This window comes from Sinocyclocheilus anshuiensis, unplaced genomic scaffold, assembly GCF_001515605.1.
Source record: "Sinocyclocheilus anshuiensis isolate Anshui unplaced genomic scaffold, SAMN03320099.WGS_v1.1 scaffold1517, whole genome shotgun sequence".
In the NCBI taxonomy this organism is placed as follows: Eukaryota; Metazoa; Chordata; class Actinopteri; order Cypriniformes; family Cyprinidae; genus Sinocyclocheilus; species Sinocyclocheilus anshuiensis.
In genome coordinates, this window is record NW_015540950.1 from 313,441 (window position 1) to 334,596 (window position 21,156).

General features: G+C 38.5%; 2 protein-coding genes across 4 annotated transcripts in view; one reads left to right on the forward strand and one right to left on the reverse strand.

Annotated features, from left to right (window-relative positions):
- LOC107689926 (serine/threonine-protein kinase TAO2-like) overlaps window positions 1-11,378 on the reverse strand; it is an 18,253-nt gene extending 6,875 nt beyond the window's left edge. For 2 of the 3 annotated variants that reach the window (XM_016488108.1, XM_016488107.1), the window contains exons 1-12: window positions 10,898-11,378; window positions 8,737-8,877; window positions 8,580-8,651; window positions 5,890-5,991; window positions 5,685-5,730; window positions 5,469-5,565; window positions 4,434-4,547; window positions 4,212-4,303; window positions 3,246-3,339; window positions 1,924-2,005; window positions 1,671-1,838; window positions 213-419 (exon numbers count right to left, since the gene is read on the reverse strand). In XM_016488108.1, the coding sequence (XP_016343594.1) occupies window positions 213-419; window positions 1,671-1,838; window positions 1,924-2,005; window positions 3,246-3,339; window positions 4,212-4,303; window positions 4,434-4,547; window positions 5,469-5,565; window positions 5,685-5,730; window positions 5,890-5,991; window positions 8,580-8,651; window positions 8,737-8,868 (1,206 nt within the window). In that variant the 5' untranslated portion in view covers window positions 8,869-8,877; window positions 10,898-11,378. The remainder of the gene's footprint in view (window positions 1-212; window positions 420-1,670; window positions 1,839-1,923; window positions 2,006-3,245; window positions 3,340-4,211; window positions 4,304-4,433; window positions 4,548-5,468; window positions 5,566-5,684; window positions 5,731-5,889; window positions 5,992-8,579; window positions 8,652-8,736; window positions 8,878-10,897) is intronic. The other variant, XM_016488109.1, reaches the window with a different exon arrangement.
- A 5,275-nt stretch (window positions 11,379-16,653) lies between these two features.
- LOC107689934 (T-box transcription factor TBX6-like) overlaps window positions 16,654-21,156 on the forward strand; it is a 5,620-nt gene continuing 1,117 nt past the window's right edge. The window contains exons 1-8 of the mRNA XM_016488122.1: window positions 16,654-16,739; window positions 17,619-17,775; window positions 18,272-18,539; window positions 19,422-19,565; window positions 19,715-19,785; window positions 19,907-19,968; window positions 20,121-20,382; window positions 20,463-21,152. Of these exons, the coding sequence (XP_016343608.1) occupies window positions 16,670-16,739; window positions 17,619-17,775; window positions 18,272-18,539; window positions 19,422-19,565; window positions 19,715-19,785; window positions 19,907-19,968; window positions 20,121-20,382; window positions 20,463-21,152 (1,724 nt within the window). The 5' untranslated portion in view covers window positions 16,654-16,669. The remainder of the gene's footprint in view (window positions 16,740-17,618; window positions 17,776-18,271; window positions 18,540-19,421; window positions 19,566-19,714; window positions 19,786-19,906; window positions 19,969-20,120; window positions 20,383-20,462; window positions 21,153-21,156) is intronic.

Sequence of the window (21,156 nt, forward strand, 5' to 3'; positions counted from 1 at the left end):
GTTCATAACTGAGCATATTAGAATGATTTCTGAAGGATCACGTGACACTGAAGACTGGAGTAATGATGCTGAACATGTTTTGTATTTTTGAGCCTTGGTGAGCATAAAAGACCATGTTCAACAACATGAAAAAAAAATCGTAATTATTCCCAAGTTTGTTTTGACGGCACTGAAGTGTTGTTCCAGCACACGGGGCTCAGACGAAGCCGTACCAGCGGTTTGTGCAGCACCAAGCTGTTGGAGGTCACAGTATGCTCGCCCTCCTGCATCATGGCCATCTCTCCGCTGTCATCCGAGCCGTCCACCAGGCTGTTCACTGAAGAGCTCTGGGAGCTGGCGCTGATGGACATAGACGGCAGCGAATGGGAGCTCTCCATGCTATTTACCGTGCCCATCCGCAGCATGTACTGCTCCACATCCTAAACACACCAGAGTGCATTAAACACAAGTGAGACAGACCCCCCCCCCGCTCCTGTGATCAGCTGGGAATGCCATCTGCAACAGAACATGACATCTGCTTTATAGACGTGACCAAGACTGATCCGATGTAGATCTGAGAACTCACATGACTGACATGATGCTATTCATCAACAGTAAAAATCTGCATCATAAACAGAATGTCCATCATTACACTGGATCCGTGCAGTCGGTCTTAAAGTGACAGCAGCCTAATAAACCTGCCTTTACTGGAAAAAAACTACGGCACTGTTTATTTAATTGATATCTTATATAATTTTTGTTCTGTTGTTTGTTATTTGCATCTTTAGTCTCACGTTTAATAACAAATATAAAATAATAAACAGGTTATGGTTGTCACAGCTAGAAAAAATAAAAATCTGAAAGAAAAAGTTTAAGCGTGTGCATTATTAATTATTAAAGAATTAGAGAAGATGCATTGTGGTGCATCAAATTGTATTCAAATTGTCAAGATTCCCAACTCTAGTGTGTTCATAACACATTTATGACAGATTAGTGTAAAACATGGATAGTAAGCAAGCAGAACAGTTTTATCCATCGATCGTCAGAATTGTGGTCTCATAACAAAGGATCAAGTGTAAAGATTGAAAAATATGGAAAAAAAGGGGGAAAAAAGTAAAGCCATTTCAGAGACAGAGCTAGTATGAAAAAACACTGCAAAGTGTTGTGGCTAGAAGGGATACAGCTAAAATCAATAAATTACATTTTCTACCTATTAGATTGTGTTTTATTATTGTCTACTCCTACCCCTTACAATAACGCTATACTGATGTGCGCATGCCCAGTAGTTTTAGCTGAACCCCTTCTAGCCTTAACCACTACAAAGACAAAGCTCTTCACAATAGCGGGCCCTGAAAGCAAATAAGGTCATTCTTGAGTTCATTTTGACTTTAAGGCGAGCAATGCATCAATTTGCCATGATGTCACAAACAAATCACTCAAGGTCAAAACAGTGCAAAAGAACAAAGACTCAAACGCCAAACATCTGAAACATGAGCTGACGAATGTCTGAAAAGAAACCCAATCCTAAATCATGTTTTGTCTATTGTTTGTCTATTATTTACTGTCCTGAGCACCCAGCACATCTGATATTCCCAAATATAGCTGTTCTACTGCCGTGTCGTGTGACCCTGAAAATCAACTTTCCTTGTTTTGATTTGACAACAAGGCAATCTGAAAGGTCATGATCCCACCTCTTCCTCCTCGGGCCCCTCTGTGGCGGGGCCATTGGCCGTCTCCTGGAAGAGGATCTTCTTCATCTTCCGGTACTGCAGGTTATCTAGCTCCCTCACGGCGTCTTTAGTGCGTGCGATCAGATCCATCACCGCCGTCACCGGACGCTCGCGGCACAGGAAGTGATGCTGGAGAAACAAAGCCCAGAGCATCATCTCAAACCCGCAGTGTCCGGAACGCATCATGCTTAGAAAGTCTTTAAAAGACGTTTACTTTAAGCAGCACATCAGAGGTAGGTCTGTCCTGGGCGATCTTCTGCAGACAGGAGTCTACGAAGTTACGGAAATAATCCGACCTGAGAGGTTAGGAAACAAAATATGCAAATCAAAAGGCAGCATCTAGCTGTAATGAATTATAAACAAATCTATAAAATTATTACATATATTGTTATTATGAAGCACAATCCCTCATATCATGATATAATATCTTGGTTGTATCACCACCCCTAATTTTTTGTAATAAACATAAATATTACTTAATCTAATTACTGAGTACAGTGGGGGAAGTCGTGGCCTAATGGTTAGAGTCGGACTCGTAACCCAAAGGTTGCGAGTTCGAGTCTCAGGTCCTGTTAATACTAATCAAACAACAAAAGACAGAGAAAATCACTCAATGCTCTTGACTGAATAACATTACTTGCTTTAATAAAATTCTGTGTATATTTAATTAAAACAGTAAACACTAGGTAGTGTTTCAGTATTATTTATTTTTGAGTAGCCCTGTTAAATAGACCTACTGTTTCACATTTGCAACATCTGTGGATAGATGATTGCCGAATTTCACTGATTTGCGTTGAGAAGCATTTGTAGACCTCCCTCCCGGCTTGATGGTTTAATTCTTGCAAGTAAAGAAACTAAGACACGTTTTATAATTTCACTACTGTAGTAATTTTAATACTTATGAAACTGTTTTTTTTATTATTTTACAAAGAAGTTAATACAATAGCCTAATTTTTTGTAATAAACATAAATATTACTTAATCTAATTACTGAGTACAGTGGGGGAAGTCGTGGCCTAATGGTTAGAGTCGGACTCGTAACCCAAAGGTTGCGAGTTCGAGTCTCAGGTCCGGCAGGGATTGTGGGTGGGGGGAGTCAATGTACAGTGCTCTCTCCACCTTCAATACCTCGACTGAGGTGCCCTTGAGCAAGGCACCGAACCCAACTGCTCCCCGGGCGCCGCAGCAAAAAATGGCTGTCCACTGCTCCGGGTGTGTGTTCACGGTGTGTGTGTGTTCACTGCTGTGTGTGTGCACTTTGGATGGGTTAAATGCAGAGCACTAATTCCAAGTATGGGTCACCATACTTGGCCACGTCACGTCACTCAACATATTTACCAAATTGAGACATATTTGAAGGCTACATACATACACAACACTATATTATACACAAATGACAAATGTTTCTTATAAGTATTTTCAACAGCATATAGTAAATGGTTTTAGGCTTTCAAGTTGAATTTTCTGCAATCAGAATGTTTTTCAGAGGAATATGAATGCAGCGCTGCTTTGGAAACAGTGTGGATGAAGCCTCTACCAGTGATTGGACTGCAGGACCGGGCTCTCGTTCTGGGCGATGTGGTATAAGGCACTCATAGCATTCATATTAAACAAGGGAGGCTTTCTCTCCGCTACAACAGAGGAAAAGGAAACAAGCAAGCGGTTAGCTGCAAGGCTTCTATTGTAAGCATAAGACTGTAAACAGTAATTTAATATTATTGTCTATGGTGATCAACAGCAAGCCATTAATGAATGAATTAATTAATGAATGCATGCATTTATATAGCGCTGCACAGAATCTGAAAAAAGGTAAATTTCACACCAGAGATGCACTGTGTTCTCGGACTAGGCCTAGGCTCTGGACTAGGGTTGGGTGCATTCGCATTTTAATGTAATTTAAAACGTTAAAACAGAGAACAGCGTTCTCGGTGCGGACTCCCGGTTTGTTCGTTCGTTCTCAATTCGTTCCGTGCATTTCACTGCAGAAAAGGTTGTTTCGAGCCGGAACTGGCTTCTTTCATATTTATCGACCACCGTGCAGAAACCACGTCAGTATTTCATCATAAACACAGCCGTTCTCATTCACACAGATGAGAAAGAAAACGCTCGTGTACAGTATCTTTAGATCTCACCAGCGGCGAAAACTTACATACTGTGCCTTTAATTACAGATTCTATACCTGAAATTTGGTTCAGTTGTATTTATTTATGCTATTGCTAAGTGATTTGTTTGTTCCTATTTTATTACTGACTGTTTACTTGTCTTTAACACTTCAATATTTGAAATTGATATTAGTCTAGTTGTTTTTGCTGTGGTAGTTTTGTTCCTCTTCTGTAGGCTGCCGATTCTTGTGTGATTCAGCTGCAACAGAATGCTTTGTAAAATGACACAGAATAAATGTTTGACATCTTTTTATGTTTTTTATGTTGGAATCGAAACTAGGAATCGGTAAGAATCGGACTTGATCATTCAAACCCTACTCTGGACAGCAGAGCCGACTCACCAAGCTCTATGCAGGTGATGCCGAGTGACCACACATCAACCTTCCCGTCATACTGGCCTTCATCCATGGCGAGGATGACCTCTGGAGCCATCCTGCAAACACAGCACAACTCACTCATACCTGCCCAATAGATACATCTAACACCCAAGTAAACCACTTAATTAAATTAAGAGTGTATTTCTGCCAAATGTGCTGTTGTAAGGAATGGGAAGTGTTTTGTACCAGTAAGGTGTGCCCACAAAGGAGTTGGCAGGAGCAACGATGGAGGCGGAGCCGAAGTCTCCCAGTTTGACTTGGCCAGGCTCTGTCAGTAAGATGTTCCCTGCTTTCACATCTCTATAGAGGAAGAAACATATCTAGTGTATTGCTGTAACTGAAGGCGACAGCAGAGACATTCTGAGCTGGTACCTTGACTGTTTTAGGCCTGTCTTTGACAGCTGACTCCCCAATATGTTCATATTAATATTCTGTGCACTGGTTAGTTCACAGCAACTTTTTCGTTAAGGGACACCATTTGCCACCTAAAACTGATTTCCTGGGGCATTCGTGCCATTCTGAGCAATGTTTTAGAACCTTATTCGATTTATGAATCATCTTTTATTTCAAATGAATAAATTGACAATGAATAATTACAATCATAAGTTACCAGTCATATGAAATAAGCACCAACAAAATTCCTTTTTACACTGCAGAAGTGGCACAGAAGCTGCATTTGGATGTACTGCAACACTGCAATTGAAACTGCATAAATAATGCTACGAGATACAATATTTTGAATGTTGTAAAACGTAATGCTTTTTAAAAAAATTAAATATGAAACTAAACCACTCATGGGTGCCTTCACCAGTGAGTCATTGAATAATTAACTCAACCAATTCTTCAAGAAGCAAGTGGCTGTCTTTATAACTAACTCATTGAATCACTGATTCATTCATTAAGACAGATTCATTCAGCAACAAAACACGTGTTTTATTCAGCTGTTGCGACTTTGTCTGGAACTGTTTAGTTTGCCAATGTGAGTAAAAATAGACAAAATGTGTCTAAAATGTAAATCGCACTGTTAACGTCTTGTTTTTAAAAACCGTTGTATAAAGTCAATATCACATTTAGAATCCTGCTGATATTCGGGAAAAAAGCACGCACACTCCATCATGTCAGCTTCCACATTGCTGAAGCCACAGTTAAAATATCACTGAACACAATATGTATCTCACACACCATGCTTTTGTTAAAACCAAGAATCGAGCGGCTCTGTACCTGTGAATCATGTTGTGCGAGTGGAGGTATACCAAGCCCTGCAATGCACCATGGGTAACTGCTGCAATCTCCACTTCCTGTAATGGTTTCTTGTGCACTGAGGGGAAAGAGGAAGAAAACAACGGGATCCTGTTTTTTGTTTCTGCATCATTTTACACTTCTGCATCCGACGAACGGCTCTGAGCATCCTCGTGCTTCCAGAAACAATTCACTCACCTTCCAGCAGATCCGAGGCCGAGCCCAAACAGTACTCCATCACCAGCTGCAGGAAAGCAGACACAGAAAAGAGGAAGGTGGAGAGAAAGAAAAGGTATAAGTGCTGTTAGCAAGTGACAGGTGGTGCGTTTGGAGCTGCTACTGTAGTAAATGTAAACAGTGTTAGCGGCTCAGTGCATTCTCTCCCACACACAGAAGCACTCACCCATGCTGTGTGTTCACGCAGGTAGCAGCCTCTGTACTCCACAGTGTTGGGGTGCCGCAGCTTTTGAAGGAACTTCACCTCTTTCACGATATCCTGCCATTTCTGCAGCAGGAACGAGAGAACAATGGAACAATCACAAGACTACTGAGCATATTGACAGTAGACTTCCTTGTACTAATTGCTCTTGGCTATGTTACCTTCTCTCTTTCTCTCTCCTTTCCCTCATATTTTTACTTTGTCTAGATAATTTACTTATATTTTGTATTTTAGTAGCAGTTTTTATTGTGCATTTATGTTTCTGTAATTTTTTCTGTATTTTACTTTTTACTTCCTTTTTTTTTTCATATGATGTGTATATGTGTAATGATGCTCTTTCTTTGTTTTTAGGGTGACCTTTTAACATTCTGTCAAGGGTCTACAGATGAAAAATAGCATTTTTGGCTAATTCTGGCACATTTACAGTTGTTTATTAATATGCATTGCCCCTGTAAACAAATAAACTTAAACTTAGCCAGAGAGACACTGCATGATTTGCATAATTTGAATACAATGCTGGGGAAAACAACAGAACTTGGTAAGATGCCGGTAAACACAAGAAACGGTATTCTATGAGCGCATATGAACTGAGCTGCTTTCCTGTCTCAAGCCTACATAGGCAGCATCCTAACTATAACCTCACAAGAAAAACGGCTCGAGATGACTCAACTCAGAACGGAGTGCTCTTTTTCATTGGTCTTGGTTCTGGAAGTGTTTTTCCATAGAAGTCTTTGTTTAAGAGTTATAAGCCATGATCAAAAAACATGAGAGTGACAAGATTACAAACTTTGATTTGAAGCAAAAAATTATTCTAAAATTGGACAAAAGTACAAGACTGAGCACTTCACCCAGCGTTAATGAGGAAAAGAACTACAATCCCATTAATGGCCTCATCAAATTAAACATGACAGAGAAATATAAACCTATTCATTTTATGTTGGGTGTGTGTATATTTACTAGAGGTGTAACAGTACACGCATTCATACCGAAAATTGTCGGTACGTGTCTTTCTGTTCGGTACGCATGTGTACAGAACAAATCAATCAATTTAAAAAAAAAACTCAGACAGTAAATGGCATTTTGGTGCTCTTTGATGTGGCGAGACAGATTACTGTATAAACGCCTCAGTTTTCATCTTTACTACTAGTTATAACACAAAATATACATGAATGAACATCTCATGTGATCGCTCTATCAGTGTTTCAATTACAGAAAGACGTGTCATTAAAACAGCTTGCAAACAAAATGTCACGCAGCATTTCATTTCCCTCAGGCAAGTCATCAGTGTCCACAGCTCGTTATTTGCTAGAGAAATTAAGTCTAGAGAAGAGCATTTTGAGAAATATTAGACTATATACACTTCATTATATTTTACTTTACCTGTTAGTGGTGTCTTAAATATTTAATGAACATTTAAATAAGCCTTTTATGAAACAAGTTATTACAGCAAGTGCGTAAATGATTATATTTCAACAACAAACAGAAATTGTATAATTTAGAAAATCTGCATTATGTGCAATTTACATGTTTGCGTACAAATTTTAATTTGAGTGTTGATTATTATGGTTAAAAATAAATAGCAATTGAATTTAGGTTTGGGTTCTGTTGTTAACTGCAACCTATAGTAATGTAAAAGGGCTCCATATAGTTTAGAGCAGAAGCTGAGGTAGATTTTTATCCATAAGAAAATTTTAATTGTAATAGAATTTATTTAAAGAAAATGCAATTTGTTTAGTAAACCACTGTTTAAGTTAAAACACACACACACACACATAGATACATACATATGTATATACACACATACACACACACACACACACACACACATATATATATATTAGTGATGCGCGGATGGCGGTTATATCCGCGGGCGCTGCGTAGAGTGTAGTAAGACTGACTCATTGGCAGTGATTTGTGTGAGCTGGCGGAGCTACAGAGCTCTTCTGGTGTGATTTGCTTGTTTTGATTCTCTGATTGGTGGAGATTTCTCTGCAGAATCATGGGTAACAGTATTTCACCAGGAATTCCATTGTTAACCATGATTAAGTTAGCACTTAAAAATAAGTCCTGTATGGAGAAAATAAATGGGATTTTTACCTCAGGAACTCGACTGACACAGCTCGATGTTAGCATGTAGCCAAGTTAACAATGCAACACTTTTTATTTTATAAATATTTAGTATATCTATTACCACCAGACTGAACTATTTTGCTGATATTTCTTGTTTTTGGCCAAATTATGTAGCCCTACAAACAAGCACAACAAACCAGTTGTTCTTTTTGACATAATTGCATTTAAAAATTTAACCAGAAAAATCGCAATTGCATTTTGCCCAAATCATGCAGCGCTACTTTCCAGTGTGCTTGTGTTTCCTCAAACAGGGTATACTTTGAAATGCATTTGCACTCAAACTGAAAGCAGTATAATATTCTGCCAACATTTTCAAACATCCTTGGTGTCAGAAGTCTGCCTATGATACCTAAAAAAATGCTTTCCAGGTAGGCAGCTCAATAGGTTTTGGAACGGAGCCATCATCTTGCTTACATAAAGCCACCAGCATGATGTTCAAGTTTTCTTGCAGACCGATTCTAGCAGTCACACTGCTTTGTTTGACTAAAGATGTAGGAGCACTGTGTTGGTATGTTTGTGTTCACCTCATTAGACTGCTTGCCACTGTAGGACATCTTCTTGATGGCCACCACCTCATTGGTGCGGATGTCATGGGCCTGTAAGAAGCGTGCAAACACACGTGAGGCACAGACTCTGCTCACTGAGCTGTGCTGCACTTCTGAATGTCTAAAGGCCACTCACAAAGTAGACGGCTCCGAAGCTGCCATGGCCGATCTCCCGCAGGTCTGTGAAGAGTTTCTCAGGATCCTCCTTGTAAAAAAGTTCTGCCACCTCTGGGTCCTTGAGACTCCCAGCCCGCGCACTCGACGGCATGGCCAGCGCCTTCACTCACACACACACACACACACACACACACGCGCACGCACGCACACACAACAGGGAGTTTGCACATTAACATCTGAGGAAACGGGAATGGAATGAACACAGCTATAAATATGTGACCCTGGACCCTGAAACCAGTCATAAGGGTCAATTTTTTTTAAAATTGAGATTTATACATCACCTGAAATCTGAATAAATAAGCTTTCCATTGATGTATGGTTTGTTAGGATATGGCAATATTGGCTGAGATACAACTATTTGAAAATCTGGAAACAAAACATTTGAGAAATATAAACTTCTGTTGGTCACAGAGTTTATTTTTTGTCCAAAAGCCAATGCAACATCCTATTGGTTTATTGTCGAGGGAATCAGGGTGATGCGAACTTCTAGTTTGGCCTACAAAAACACACTATGACTGCGGCGCTCAATTGTTGCCAGTCTAAAGTTTGCAGATAACCATGTAGATGAGCCAGAAGACTACTGGGAGAATGGTTTGTGGACCGATGAGACCAAAACAGAACGGTTAGTTTTAAAAGAGAAGTGTTATAATTGGCCTTTAGTAAAAGGAACCTCATCAACCTCTTCTCTTCCCCAGGACAGATCTGACTGAACTGAAGCTACACTGAACATGAGAACTGCAGGACAGTGACCACATGTTGAAGAAGCAGAAGAAAGAGACTGTTTTTTGAAAGGCCTAATCACAGTTGTTCATCACAGAGTTGAAGCCATGCTGATGTCCAGGACTGGGTTCAGAACAAAGATGCAGTTCAAGTTAAAATATGCAACATTTTTAAGCATTTAATTGGGTTGTATGCATCTAGTTAAACAGCTCAGAAGAAGGTCTGGTCTCAGCGAAGGTCAGATTTATGCAGAAAACTCTTAAGGGTTCACGAACAGTCAAGCGCCACTAAATAATGCAGAAGTGCATTATATAAGAACAACAATCAGAGCGACGATCTGAACCAGACACAATTGAAATGATTGTATGAGAATAATTGTGCTTGAGCGATCAAAAGCAGGCCGCTGGACCAGACTCACAATTCAGATTCACACCTTCCCATGATGCTCGGAGTCATATTCATGTTAAGATCACGCCTGTGAACACACGCTAAACGACTCACCTGGAAAGAGCAACAGCAGATGAAGTCTGAGAGCAGACAGCGTGTCGCAGTAAAAGGAACTATGACTTTCACATGCATAACAGTCTTGTGTGACTCCAGTGTTTGATATTCGATAAGGCCTCTAAATTATCAAAACTTTGCTGAAAAACCCATTGTGCAGAATCTACCACATGCCTTCTGTGTGAGAGTCAGTTCACGCTGTAAAAGGCTGTTTAGTACGATTGTAAAAATGTCAGGTCTCGGTTCACGTGTCTTTTTGCTGCTAATCATTAGATTTTTAAAGTAAATGTAATAACTTTCATATTGTTATTAGCAAGATAAATATGTACTGGACAGAAGCAACTGAGGTTTATTTGATTATCCATAAATAATGTTTTAAAAAAAATCACACTCAATTATGATCATCAGGCTTTTGAGGAGTGCTTATTTCTTCATCTCTCAATCATCATTGTATTGCACTGCATTATGTTCAATCAATTAAATATGTGGAGCACAAAACCAGTCATAAGGGTCAGTTTTATACAATTGAGTGAATAAATAAGCTTTCCATTGATGTATGGTTTGTTAGGATAGGACAATATTTGGCTGAGATACAACTATTTGAAAATCTGGAATCTGAGGGTGCAAAAAAATCGAAATATTGAGAAAATCATCTTTAAAGTTGTCCAAATGAAGTTCTTAGCAATGCATATTACTAATCAAAAATTAAGTTTTGATATATTTACGGTAGGAAATTTACAAAATATCTTCATGGAACATGATCTTTACTTAATATCCTAATGATTTTTGGCATAAAAGAAAAATGTATAATTTTGACCCATACAATGTATTGTTGGCTATTGCTACAAATATACCCCAGCGACTCTAAATTATCAAAACGAGCTGCGCCTCGGTCTTACCGTGGTGTGCGGGATCCACTGCGGCTAGCTCGAGACCGCTAGCCTAGCACCGGCCTGCTGAGGAGAATCCCGCCAATCCTTCCCGCCTCACTTCACAAACACGACCGACTCAAACCGCGAGCCATAGACTGCTAACGCCACGATCGCGATCACTGCCGTTCATGTGTGTGTGAATGTATAATACCGCCGTGATCCGTTAACGGACTCGATCAGCTGCCTGTCAGCGAGCTCTTTAAACCACAGTCCGGTTTTCCGCTTCCGCCGCGAGTGTGGGCTTCGCTTCTGCTCATGCCGTCGGTGTCAGGCGTGCAGTTCGCCTCTTTCTGTCATCGACAGCTCCATCTCTGTTTTTCTGTTCCTCTCTCATTCGCTTTTTGTTCAGGACTTCATGATGGCGGAGCGGGGCGGGAGCCGACCGGAAACCGGAAGTGCAGGTGAAGCGCAAATTAAGGGTTTCTAATCTTCTGTAAATACGCGTTTCATTACAGCTAGTGGTGGAAATTTTGATTCTTTCAAGAGATTCGTTCATTTTCAGTTCGTTCACCAAAATGATTCGTACACTGATTCGTTCAGTGACCATTTCTTCATATGACATATACGCCAGCAGGTGGCGAAAAAGAGTGTCTTATGTATTATGTCTTAAAGGGATAGTTCACCCAAAAATAAAAATTCTGTCATTAATTACTCACCCTCATGTCGTTCTAAACCCGTAAGACCTTCGTTCATCTTCTGAACACAAATGAAGATATTTCTGATGAACTCCGAGAGCTCTCAGACCCTGCATAGACAGCAACACAACTGTAATGTTCTCAGGTCCAGAGACGTAGCAAATACATCAGTAAAACAGTCCATGTGACATCAGCGGCTCAACTTCAGTTTTGCGAAGCTACGAGAATACTTTTTGAGCGCAAAGAAAACAAAAATAACATATTTTTTTCAACAATTCTTCTCCCCCGAGTTACGTCTTCCGCCACTTTAGAGAGTATGACAATGCATACGCACGCTTTCCCCTAAGCCTAAACGCCGCTGATTACGCTGATTACGCTGATTACGCTCCTTGGGTACTCTCCAACATGGCGGAAGCCGTAACTCAGCGTACGCTCTTCTGTGTCAGCCGCGCTGCATGGATGCGCTGTTTTCGTTCAAATCAAAGATTAAACTGTGTTCCGAAGACGAACGAAGCTTTCGGGGGTTTGTAACGACATGAGGGTAAGTGATTAATGACAACATTTTCATTTTGGGGTGGAGTATCCCTTTAAGTAGCATCTCAGTGAAAATTACAGTAATATTTCTTAGGTGCGGATATGGTTTTGATTGAAATACTAATTGAAAACAAATTACTCTGCTAATTTAATTTCATTTGGTAATTATAATTTATTATATTATTAATTTATTAAGTTTAACATGAATAATAACGAATTAACATGAATTTACTAATTAAATTAATCTATTTTATTTTTAGGTGGGGATGTGGTTTTGACTTGCATACCTCATGAAAACAATTTAAGCTGCTAATTCAACTTATATTTATAAATATATATTATTAAGTTATGATTAAGTTTCATAATTTTAATAATAACATTTATTATTTTAATAATAGAATATTATAACTTATTAATTTATATTGTTATGAAAGCAGATTTGTATGCTAATGTAATTAATTTTATATGCAATGTCTGAGTAAGCATTATTTTACTGTTTAGATTTGGACGTGTGTTTGTCTGGAAATACACAGCAGCTTGAAGTCTGTCTCCTAGCTTTGAGACCCTGCACACTCTAGTGTACTGTACGTGGTGCATACTAAGTTTGGGATTATAAATACGTTTCTTATTCTCTCTTCTCTATACGGCAGTAACATATAGAGACCTCGGCTTGTAACTATACTCTAATTACTATTTTGAAAATTATAAAGCATTAAATTACTCAGTTACTAAAAAAGTTATCAAATTACAGTAACATATTACTAAGTAATGCGTTACTGCCCAACACTGAAAGTAACGTGTTACATAATCAGATTACTTTTTTAAAGTAACTAGTAAAGTAGCGCATTACTTTTTAATTTAGAAGGAAACATCTGAGTTACTTTTTCAAATAAGTAAATTGTTACTTTGTTTCCATGTGTTGAGTGACAGCTCTGGTGTTGCCATGGTGACAGAAATCAGGAGTAAGTGCAGAGCGTTGTGTGTGAACATGATCTTACTGTAGTTCTAGACTAAATATCAACATGTGTTTACTCATCTCACTGCACACAAACACATTCAGTGTTCCTCACAATCAATAAAAACAGTTAAATGCAAACTCAGAATATTATACAAACCTGCAATAATTAAATATGTTAAATAAGACAAATATCATTAATGTATTTAATCCCATTTTATTAACCAGTGTCAAGTCAAGTCACCTTTATTTATATAGCGCTTTTAACAATACAGAGTCAAAGCATCAAAGCAGCTTTACAGTATCAAACATGAAAACAGTGTGTCTGTGCAAAAGGACAACAGTAAACACTCAATCACTGTCTTTGCTGCTGACCTTCGATGATCCAATTCAATTTAATAAGCAAAAATGTCACATTTGTGTTTCATTTTTGTTTTTGCTGAATAGTGCTGAACTTTCTTCTTCTGCGTCATATTCTTCATGTGATTAGTTTGAGCTGCGCCCTCTACTGTACAGACGTGAATTTACATTTCCTTCAGCCTGAGGCACATTCATTCCACTTTTGGTGTGAAAGGGCTTTTACATTCCTAAAAGAATAACTTTTTTATATTAAAAACTAACAAGCAAGCCCTGCCCAGATTTAAAAAGTAACTCAAAAGTAACGTAACGCATTATTTTTTACAGTATCAAACATGAAAACAGTGTGTCTGTGCAAAAGGACAACAGTAAACACTCAATCACTGTCTTTGCTGCTGACCTTCGATGATCCAATTCAATTTAATAAGCAAAAATGTCACATTTGTGTTTCATTTTTGTTTTTGCTGAATAGTGCTGAACTTTCTTCTTCTGCGTCATATTCTTCATGTGATTAGTTTGAGCTGCGCCCTCTACTGTACAGACGTGAATTTACATTTCCTTCAGCTTGAGGTGAATACGTTTCACTTTTGGTGTGAAAGCGTATTTACATTTGTAAATGAAGAACTTTTTTATATAAAAACAAACAAGCAAGCCCTGTCCAGATTTAAAAAGTAACGCAAAAGTAACGTAACGCATTACTTTCCATAAAAAGCAACTAAGTAACATAATTAGTTACTTTTTTTAGGGAGTAACGCTATATTGTAATGCATTACTTTTAAAAGTAACTTTCCCCAACACTGCTTGTCACATTCAGGCCTCATGCTGTGCTACTGTAACTCAGAGACACACACCTGGGCTCTCATAAACACATTATCTGCCATCACAGACCCAATAAACTGTGAAGCGCTGCGGTCAGTAATGAGCCGGACGACACCTCCACTTCCCCTCACAAACAACAACTACAACAACAGACCCAGTGTGTGCAGGCCGCTCATCTTTCTGCAAACAAGCTAACAGATCAGCCGGGTTCTGTTTCATTCTACAGCAGAAAGATTTTACTAGCGGTGCCTAAATGTGCATTAAACGTCTTCATGTCGAACAGGTAAACTCTTCTTTCACAGCCTCATTATGTTTGTAATTATGAACTGTTCTAACTTTCAAGGAAAATGTTTTAAAATACAGACTGAAGAGTTTCAGAAGCTTAACGTTGGTGATGTAGATCGCTCAGCTTTTTACTTCTAGCGATTGCATTTAGGGACTAAAGTCGTGTTCGTTTGAGAAGATTATGATGAACAAAACATGTGAGAATCATAAACTTCTGCTGGTCACAGAGCTTATTTTGTGCAATAATCCAAAAGCCGATGGACAATCCTATTGGGTTTTTGTTGGAGGAACGGGGTGATGAGAACTGACCGTTTGACCTACAACCTAAAAACGGTTTCTTTAAACACCATCTGAAGCATTTGTTAATCTGTCAGAAGACATCTGAAGGTGTCTGAATGTTTTCCTTACAGACCAAACTGTGTCACCAAAACGCCTCACGCTCACCACCGGCTGAGCTCGGACAGAATTACACTTCAGATCACTTCAGGATGACCTTTACATCTAACATTCATCAGCTCTGAATTCAGACAGTCCCAGTACATCACACAGTGTTTTCAGCTTGAGCTTCCTCTTTCCTCTCGCTGCGGGAGACAGAAACATCAGCTCAGATCACAACCAGACAGCCAACAGATAAATAAAACGCAATACATGGAATATAATATAAATTTGTAGGCTTATGGGGATGTTGCAATAATGTAATATAATATAATATAATATAATATAATATAATATAATATAATAATATATTTAAAGTATGGTTTCAACATATACATTTTAACATTTTTTTTAAATTAGCACAAATATATTTTATTTTAAAAAGTACAAATATGAATTACAATGAACAATAGTTTATTTATAAATTAACATTAACCTAGATTAATAAATGCTGTAAAAATGTACATTGCTGTGATATAGCTAATGCATTAACTAATTTCAACAAACTGAATTTATTTAAAACTATTTTTTATTAAACGTACCATGAATTAATAAAAAAATCCCAACTATTATACTGTTGTTTTTAACTGTATTGTGCTTTTTCTCTTCTATCTATCTATCTATCTATCTATCTATCTATCTATCTATCTATCTCTCCTTAGGAACAATTGTTTATGAATATAATATAATATAATATAATAATATATTTAAAGTATGGTTTCAACATATACATTTTAACATTTTTTTTAAATTAGCACAAATATATTTTATTTTAAAAAGTACAAATATGAATTACAATGAACAATAGTTTATTTATAAATTAACATTAACCTAGATTAATAAATGCTGTAAAAATGTACATTGCTGTGATATAGCTAATGCATTAACTAATTTCAACAAACTGAATTTATTTAAAACTATTTTTTATTAAACGTACCATGAATTAATAAAAAAATCCCAACTATTATACTGTTGTTTTTAACTGTATTGTGCTTTTTCTCTTCTATCTATCTATCTATCTATCTATCTATCTATCTATCTATCTATCTATCCTTAGGAACAATTGTTTATGTTGTAGTTTTGGATAAAATCTTCACATTTAAGGAGATGCATGAGATTATAAGGCCTTTTTCTTGAAGAAACATCTGAGAAGTGAAAGTCCATTTGCTGTCTAAGATATTTACTGAATAAAATCTAACTTATAATTTTTCTTTCTGTGGGTAGAGTGTGATGTGGATCAATAAGATGTTGAGAGAATCACAGATACCTGTTAACTCAGACACTAGCTAATACAACTCAGAGAGTCTAAAAACCACTAAAAACTCATTTTAGTCATTAGAAAGGAACACAGTCAATGCTGAAGCAGACTTGCTCTGATGTTTTAGGTTTGATGTGCTAAGCAATGTGAAAATGTGTGTTTATTTAGCCAGTGAGTGCGGGGCCCAAAAGATGGAGGCTGAAGAAACAGAAGAAGACGTGTGAAGACCACACCATTTGGTAAAGGTGTGAAGGTGCGCTCACCTATATAATGCACAAGCAGACAAATCCAGAGACATTAGAAAAGAAGATAAGAAGAGAACAGTCATCAGAAGCAGGAAAGAAGACAGCAGAAGACTTGAAACTGTATTTCTCCATTATGAAAGCTCAGTGAGCGAGGTGTTGAGTTAAAACTGATAAAGCCAAAAGCGAAGCGAGGACAAAAGCACGTCTACCAGAAGCATGCTGGGTGTGGAAATGTGCCCTAGTTTGGCCCTGGGACCCCAGAGACGGAGCGACTGCTGCTACAGAGGTAAGAGACTTCAGATCTGTCTCTGCAGTCAGCCAGAGAACCACAGACGCTAGCAGAAATCTGCACGGATTTAAGCTAGAACATAAGTGATCGCAAAGATTTTACTCTTAAATATAAAGGTTCCACTGTTCCACAAAAAATGTGGGGTTCCCCAAAGTAATATTATTTTAGTATATTTTTAATGAGTTTTGTAAAAATGGTAGTTTTCTTAATATGTATATAGTTTTTATTCATTTTTACTGCAGTTTTAGGTTTACTTATTTTAGTGCATCAAGTTAAACTATATGAAAATGAGAAATTCTCAAGCAACTAGCTGAAATAAAATTTTATATATAAAAATAAAAAAATTACATAAAAAATGTAATTAATTACATTTCCAATGTTTTTTTAAGGTTTTAGTTTAAAGAAATTTTCAGTGAACAGTTCTCAAAAGAGCCTTTTTTTCTTATTGTGAAGAACATTTTATGGAATGGAATGATTCCACGGATGTTAAACGTTCTTCATGGAACCAAGAATGCAAATAAAGAATAAATAAGTATAATGAGTGCTAAGATCTGGTGTTGTATAGAGATTAACAGTGCATCAGAAGACTTGATATAATGCTCATCAAGCCATTGATAAAGGTTTCAAAAGGCTTTTTTTGAAGCAATGCCATAGAAGGGTCATTTTGGGTTCCCCAAACAAACTTTCAGTGAACAGTTCTTAAACGAACCGTTTTTCTTAGAGTGAAGAACATTTTAACGATCTAAAGAACCACTATAAAGAACTGTAAGGACTGCATGGATGTTAAAGGTTCTCCGTGGAAGCATCAATGCCAATAACGAACGTATATTTCTAAGAGTGTGATGCTAAGATGCAGATGTGGCCCATCTCTGGCAGATGAAGCCCCAGCACACGTTCTCGCTCCTCGACTGTCGCCCGATGCAGAGACGGCTGGAACGCCTCAGAACCGCGTCAGAATGGAGCTGGAGAACGCAGCCCTGTGGAAACAGTTCAGCACGGTGGGCACTGAGATGATTGTCACTAAGAAGGGCAGGTGAGCACACGTCTGTATACGTCAGGACATGTTTGGAGACATATGTGACCCTGCAGCACAAAAGCAGGCTTAAGTCGCTGGGGTATATTTGTAGCAATAGCCAACAATACATTGTATGGGTCAAAATTATACATTTTTCTTTTATGCCAAAAATCATTAGGATATTAAGTAAAGATCATGTTCCATGAAGATATTTTGTAAATTTCCTACCGTAAATATATCAAAATGTAATTTTTGATTAGTAATATGCATTGCTAAGAACTTCATTTGGACAACTTTAAAGATGATTTTCTCAATATTTAGATTTTTTTGCACCCTCAGATTCCAGATTTTCAAATATTGTCCTATCCTAACAAACCATACATCAATGGAATAATATTTATTCAGCTTTTTTTTGTGAAATATCAATTTCACAAAATTGACCCTTATGACTGGTTTTGTGGTCCAGGGTCACATTTCATTGCTTTAACTTGTCTCTCTCTTCTCGGCTCCTCAGGAGAATGTTTCCTCAGCTGCGAGTCAAGCTGTCAGGGCTCAACCCGTCTCTGCGTTACATTCTTCTCTTAGACATCGTTCCTGTGGATTCCTCTCGCTATCGGTTTCAGGACAGCAGCTGGCAGGTGTTCGGCGGAGCGGAGGCTCGTCTGCCGGATCGTGTCTTCATCCACCCGGACTCACCCGCCACCGGAGAACACTGGCAGAACCGCACCATATCCTTCCACCGGGCCAAGCTCACCAATAACACTCTGGACGCACAAGGATATGTGAGTAAAAATGCACCATTCAATATCTGTATTCAAATTAGCTGTAAAAGTCTACTATCCTACTATTTAAACTACACTAACACTGTTTCAATAGTGTAAAGGATAATTACAATGAAACAGAAGTTACAATACTTTAGACACTTTTATAATATTTTTTTCAAATAGTGCAAAGATTTGTAATATTTTTCAATAGCAAAAAGTATGTAGACACTTGAATGGATGTCATTGCATGGATAGTATACAGTATCAAAACCATGATATCTAACCAAGTTTGCAAGTGCAATCAAATGATGACTTTTCTCAGATCTAACTTTAGTGTCCAGATACTGTATGTTCATATTTGTGACCCTGCAGCACAAAACCAGTCATAAGGGTACATTTTTTTTAATTGAGATTTATACACCGTCTCGAAGCTGAATAAATAAGCTTCCATTGATGTATGGTTTGTTAGGATAGGACAATATTTGGCTGAGATACAACTATTTGAAAATCTGGAATCTGAGGGTGCAAAAAAAAAAAAATATTGAGAAAATCATCTTTAAAGTTGTTCAAATTAAGTTCTTAGCAATGCATATTACTAATCAAAAATTAAGTTTTGATATATTTACGGTAGGACATTTACAAAATATCTTCATGGAACATGATCTTTATTTAATATCCTAATGATTTTTGGCATAAAAGAAAAATGTATAATTGTGACCCATACAATGTATTGTTGGCTATTGTATACCTGTGCTGCTTATGACGGCTTTTGTGCTGCAGGCTCACATTTGAGCTGTTAAGCACTGTAAAATGTTTATGGCATAATGACTGTAATTGAGGTTTTGTAGGAGGATTGCTCAGGAACTCTAAGGGTGATTTTCATCTCTCTTTCTCCTGAAGATCATTCTCCACTCTCTGCATCGATACCAGCCGCGGGTTCATGTGATCGAGGCCCGAGACGTGCTGATGTGTGGCAGAGCACAGCACTCCTTCAGCTTCCCTGAAACGCAGTTTATTACCGTCACTGCGTACCAGAACAGCAAGGTGAAATTAATATATACATGCATAAAAAATGAATACTTATTAGTGAAAAAAGCTAAATATTTTTCTTCATTAGTACAAATAATAAAGTAATTGTTTTCCTGAAAAATCTTGCTTAGTGTTATTTATTTATTATTATTGTTTTCTTCTAGATCACCGAACTGAAGATAAACTCAAATCCTTTTGCGAAAGGCTTTCGAGAGTATGGCATGAACTGCAAGAAGTAAGTTAAACACCAGTATTACCAATTAATTAACTAATAGCAGACTAATATCTTATTTAAACACAAAAATGTTTTAGACAGCTGGACTGAGAGCACAATATAATTTTTCTGTTTTCCTCAGACAAAGAGATGCCAGACTAAAGAGGAAAATTACGTCCAGTCAAGAGGAATCTTTGGATATTGGTGAGCATATTTACTACCTCAGTGTTCAGAAAGACTTTTTTACACTGATTCTGTTCTCTTCGCAAAAGAATGCTTTAGTAAAAACGTGCATGGTTTCCCAAATATTGCTGTTCTGCTTATAAAACGATGTTTTCTCTGTACCCCTCTCTCAGAGTCATGTGACCCATGTGATTCCACGGAGCTCCTCCCACAGTCGGTGGAAATCCCAAGCTCCGCCCTCTCCATGATAAACACCGCCCTCCCATTAACAGACTCGGGTTTCCACACAGAAGTACCTTCTCTCCCAGATCAGACCATCTCTGACCAACCCCTCATGCTTGGACAGGACTTCTTGAGCTCTGAGATTCCCTCCTCAATGGAGAGTCAACAACAGACAGCCTCTGAAAACAATGTAAACAACACACTGATGGATGGGTAAGTGCTATAACCTCACAGCTACACAAACAGTGGTTAATGGACGTGTTTATTAAAGATAGCCTTATGTTTTATTACAGGTCTGGACAAATGATGGGCCTCTCCGGATACTCCTCAGCTTTCCCCACTCCTCAGCTCAGCTCCTCTTTGTCTCAGTCGTCTTCCATCTATTCCGTGGTTTCCTCCACACAGAGCTCTGACCTGGAGCTCCCGCCGTCCTCAACCATTCCCTCACCCACATACTCCTCTATGCCTCCATCGGACTATCCTGGTGTGAACACCTCCACGACTATGCCCTCCTCTACAACCTCTCCTCCAGGCTCTTCATACCCCATCTCTCCGTACCTGCTCCCCTCCTCATCCTACTACGCTCTTCTTCCGACAGACCAATCCCAGGACAACCTAAGCCTTCATACTCCCACAAATCCACCTTTCCAATCCATCTGCCCCTCTTCTTGTCAAGGTTCTGGGTTAACGATTGACCCTGGCCGAAATCAAGTGGATGATGGAAGATTAGGCTCATCCAATGCAATGACTCCTGCAATCCAAAACCCAACCCAAACGGCCTTTCCCTTCCCTCCAGTGCAGTCCTCAAACGACCCCGATCCATCATCCCCTCCGTGTAGGAGTCTATCCTTCCCCCCAGTGCTGCAGTGCAACCCAATTCCCACTCCTTCCGACCCAAACTCGACTCCAGCTGCATTCCCCTTCCCTCCGGCAGCACAGTCCACTCCTAACTCTATGATGACAGCTTCAAACCCGAACCCGACGCTC